A 5,000-nucleotide genomic window follows, 5' to 3' on the forward strand; every position below is an offset into this window, starting at 1 on the left:
TGTTAAACTCAACATGTCTTTTGCAATCATTTAACCCGCCATGGGCAATGCTAAAGTCACTGTTACAAACAGTGCAGCATGCAAGACTAGGCCTATCATTATTTTTTAGTCTTATGAGACAAGGGTAGCCTACACTTTGAAATGGGTCTTACATTTTCCTTTTTTTGAGGCACTGACTCTGCCATGACGCTCCTGTTCCTATACATGCTGTTTCTAACCCCTCACTGCTCCCCGAGCGCCGCCGTTGAAGCAGGCAGCTCACTGCGCCGGGATTAGTGTGTGCTTCACCTCACTGTGTGTTCACTGTGTGCTGTTTGTGTTTCACTAATTCACCGATTGGGTTAAATGCAGAGACCAAATTTCCCTCACGGGATCAAAAAAGTATATATACTATACTATACTACTATAATATACACTGAACAAAGCCCGCCTACACTGAAAACTGATTGGTTGATTTAGCGAAACAGGCCAATCAGGATGCTCTCTGTCTTGGATGCGCTCAGACACACACGCACCACCCCTCTCTCTCTCCTGTCGTGTGTACGCTACACTCAGATGCACACGCGCTCTCGCATGCACGCTCTTGATCGCTTACTCTAGATTCCGAGAGATTTGATCTAATTTGCGGGCGTAAGGCAGCCGCTATCAATATGCGGGAGACTCGGGATGTCTGAGAAGTATTGCATTCTTCAACATTACAGGCAGTTCTTTCACACACACACTCACACACACACTCTCACACACACACACACACACACACACACACACACTCTCACACACACACACACACACACACACACACACACACACACACACACCTGTAGCTGCAGCAGGCTGGCTCCTGTGGGCGTGTCCTCTGGAACCCACACCTTCTCAGGTACATCCTCCGAGAAGCGTGGCGCATGCCGATTGGCTGAGAACAGGTCCATGAGCCCCTCCCCCTGTGGGTAGTCCCGCCCACCTGCCCGTGGGCGAGACAGCTTCTCTGCCAGTTGCTCGGCAACCTGCATGTCCTGGCAGCTGAGGCTGGGGGCAGAGACGCTGGTTGCCGTGGTGACATTGAGACTCATGGGGTCGGAAGCGTGGTCGCCGTCGGTAGCGGTGATGCGCAGGCTGTAGGCGTGGCCAGCTGGCAGGGGGCGGGTCAGCAGGAGGTGCCCGGTGTCGGGTTGCAGGCTGAAGAGGCGGGCGGAGTTTCCTGATTGGATGCTGTACTTGAGTGGCGTGAGGCGGTCTGGGTCGAGAGCTGCCAGAGTGAAGAGGGGCGTGTCTTGGGGCCAGAGGGGCGGGACCAGCAGCTGGCAACCCCGCCCCCCCCACAGTGGACGCTCGTCGTTCTGGTTGTGCACGCTCACGTGCACGCTCGCGCGGCTCTCCCGCCGCTCCGGCCAGCCCCAGTCCGACGCGCGCACGGTCAGCCAGAACTCCGCCTGCCGCTCGAAGTCCAGCCGGGCGCTGGTCAGCACCGCCCCCGAGAACTGATTGACAGAGAAGGGCGGCCAATGGGGCTCCGCGGCGGGCTCCGCCTCCAGACTGTAGGTGATGTAGCCGTTCTCCCCGCGGTCGGCATCCGTCGCCGTGAGCAACAGCACCGTGGTTCCCACGGGAACGCTCTCGTTGACCACGGCGTGATACGCCTGCCGGCTAAACACGGGCGCGTGGTCATTCTCATCCAGCAGCGTCAGGTGAACTTTGACCTTCAGGCCGCTTGTCTCCTCGGCGACCTCCAGCGTGAGCGTCGCCTGGCCGAGAGCGGTGAGCCAGGTAACCGTGGAGACGACCCCCGAGTGTGACCCGACGGTGAAGAAGCCGCTGAGCGCGTGCGTGTGAGTGTGTGTGTCCGACAGCGTGTAGCGGGCGTCGGCCGGGGGAGGGGTCAGAGCCACTGCCACCAGGAGCGTCCCGGGCGGGGCCAGCTCGCTCACGCGCACATGGTAACCGTCGCCAGGGAAACGGGGTGGCGTAGGGTCAGGGGGAGGTGGGAGGAGCCTCAGTGTGTGTGGAGCAGAGTAGCGGGGTGGGTCGCCACGGTCACGAGCCTGCAGCATCACAGACACGCCCCCTGGCGACGCCCAATCCATGCCCTCCCCCGTCAGCAGCACAAACTCCGCCCCTCCCGCAGGCCCCTCCCCCCGCCGCTCCAGACGAAGCTGAGGGCCCGAGACTCCGCCCACCAGCGTCACGTCTGCGATCTGTCCGTTTACGCCCCGATCCTCGTCCGTCACGGTCACCACGGCGACCAGCTGGTCAGGGCCGGCGCGTGGCGGCTGCAGCGTTGCCGTGGTGATGAGGGGGCTGTGCTGGTTGCGCGTCTCGAGGTGCAGCATGACGCGTGCTGTGCTGCTCACCCCATTGTTGCCGTAGAGCTTCATGCCGCGGTCCACCGCCCCCACCTCCAGCTGGTGTTCCCGTGGCGACGCCGGCAGTGGCGCGGTCAGCAGCAGCACGCCACTGCTGGGGTGGACCGCGAACAGGTCCGAACGGAACCGCAGGAAGTAGTAGAACTCACCATTAGAACCAGAGTCCGCATCCGTGGCTGTGACCTGACCAACACAAACACATCAAGTTAAAGCATGACCCAAGAGGCACACACACAGACACACACACACACACACACACATCATGGTGTTATCAGTTAGCCTATTAGCTGGTTTGATGCTCATTGAGCTCAATGCAAATCAAATCTCTAGGTATGGTGAAGGGTATGTGATGATGTGGGGCTATTTTAATTCCAAAGGCCAAGGGAACTTTATCAGGATGCATAGTATCCTGGATCCATGAAATAAGTGGCCTTTAAAAATCAAAATCTGCCTGCTTCTATGGGAATTTAACATAGGGGTGCCAATACTTATGACCCTGTATTTTAAGGAAGGGAAGAACATTTATTTACTTATGATACATTATTCATTCACAAAGAAAATTGGTGTCCTTAAAGGTTGGATATTTCTTACTTAAGATGGATATTTGTAGATCAATTTCCAAAAGATGATTTTATATTCCTCTTTTTAGTCAACTTTAGCAGAGGTGCAAATAATTCTGGGAACAACTGTACATGAGAGAGAGAGAGAGAGAGAGGGAGGGAGAGAGAGAGGAGGAGGGAGAGAGAGACAGACAGATACAGTAGAGAGAGAGAGAGGGAGGTAGAGGGAGAGAGAGACAGATAGAGAGAAAGTCAGATAGAGAGAGAGAGAGAGAGAGGTAGATGGAGGAGGGGGGGTATGAGGGGGGTCAGTGTTACCTGGGCGACGCTGGCCCGGGGGGGCGTGTCCTCGCTGATGCGTGCGGAGTAGGTGGTGGGGGAGAAGAGAGGTCGGAGGTCGTTGCGGTCGAGCACGTGCACAGTGATGCGCGTCCAGGCCTCCTGACCGTCCTGCCCACGCAGGCTGGCGCGCACGCGCAGTTCGTAACCCGCGGCAACCTCCCGGTTCAGCACGGCCGCCCCCCCACCACGCAGACGCAGGCGCAGGAAGCAGAAGTCGCCGAGGCAACGCTCTTCCGCGCGGAACAGGCCTTCGCCGTCGCCCCCGGCAACACGAAAGCGAGGCTCCCATGAGCGCCGCAGCAGTTGCACCCCCATGCGCGTGACGCTCGCCAGGTAGGTGCGCGCAGGTGAGTTCTCGAACACGCTGGCCTCGTAGTGTTCCGCCGTGAAGCGTAGCTGGGGACCGCCCTCTTCGCCCGCATCCTGGCAACGCAGCGGGGGCGGGGCCAACAGCAACACCACCACCAATGGGAGCAGAGAGGAGGGGCCAAACTCCCACATACCCAAACTCATATGGATCTGTCCCCCATCCTGTGGAAACACACACACACACGCACACACAAACACACACATACACACACACAACATGGGAAACATAATTAGAATAAAGATATTAAAGATAAAGATAACAACGAGTAGTTATTCACCATCATTTGCAAATGGGTAATGATGACGGTTAAAAGTGATTAGGGGCGAGGCAATGTGTCACGATCTCGATTAGGGGCGAGACACATTGAGCTGAAGACGCACTCAAACGAGATGTAAGCAACTCCTCTGCAGGATAAACGAGGTGTAAGCAACTCCTCTGCAGAATAAACCTTTTTTATTCAGTCATTCGAGCATTATAGGAGTAAGTGTTTTTTTCCAGCCTGTTTTCAAAGCTAACACATTGTCAGTCAATAGTGAAAGTAATTAACTGTGTAGAACTGTTTTGTCGTTGACTGACACCACGGTGAAGTTAGTTTCACTTTGCCAATGAGTTCAAATGATAGACGAGTGCAGATGCGTGTAGGTTTTAGTAAAGCGGTTTAGTAGAGTGCAGATGCGTGTAGGTTTTAGCTTAAAGGTTTAGTGGAGTGCAGATGCGTGTAGGTTTTAGTAAAGCGGTTTAGTGGAGTGCAGATGCGTGTAGGTTTTAGTAAAGCTTAAAGGTTTAGTGGAATAACTGTTCCATACGGTCTCCTTCAAATGTGCCGCTGACTATCAAAATACCGATGCGCTGTTTGAAGTTGTGCTGCTGACTATCAAAATACCGATGCGCTGTTTGAAGTTGTGCTGCTGACTATCAAAATACCGATGCGCTGTTTGAAGTTGTGCTGCTGACTATCAAAATACCGATGCGCTGTTTGAAGTTGTGCTGCTGACTATCAAAATACCGATGCGCTGTTTGAAGTTGTGCTTGTGCTGCTGACTATCAAAATAGCGATGCGCTGTTTGAAGTTGTGCTGCTGACTATCAAAATACCGATGCGCTGTTTGAAGTTGTGCTGCTGACTATCAAAATACCGATGCGCTGTTTGAAGTTGTGCTGCTGACTATCAAAATACCGATGCGCTGTTTGAAGTTGTGCTGCTGACTATCAAAATACCGATGCGCTGTTTGAAGTTGTGCTGCTGACTATCAAAATACCGATGCGCTGTTTGAAGTTGTGCTGCTGACTATCAAAATAGCGATGCGCTGTTTGAAGTTGTGCTGCTGACTATCAAAATAGCGATGCGCTGTTTGAAGTTGTGCTGCTT

At 54.3% G+C, this 5,000-nt stretch overlaps 1 protein-coding gene across 1 annotated transcript in view; it reads right to left on the reverse strand.

The window, feature by feature from the left end:
* fat3a (FAT atypical cadherin 3a) overlaps positions 1 to 5,000 on the reverse strand; it is a 138,076-nt gene that overhangs the window by 112,277 nt on the left and 20,799 nt on the right. Inside the window, 2 exon segments of the mRNA XM_042063520.1 lie at positions 819 to 2,543; positions 3,239 to 3,795. Coding sequence (XP_041919454.1) covers positions 819 to 2,543; positions 3,239 to 3,775 — 2,262 coding nt within the window. The 5' untranslated portion in view covers positions 3,776 to 3,795.

Source organism: Alosa sapidissima, chromosome 15 (assembly GCF_018492685.1).
Source record: "Alosa sapidissima isolate fAloSap1 chromosome 15, fAloSap1.pri, whole genome shotgun sequence".
Lineage (NCBI taxonomy): Eukaryota > Metazoa > Chordata > Actinopteri > Clupeiformes > Clupeidae > Alosa > Alosa sapidissima.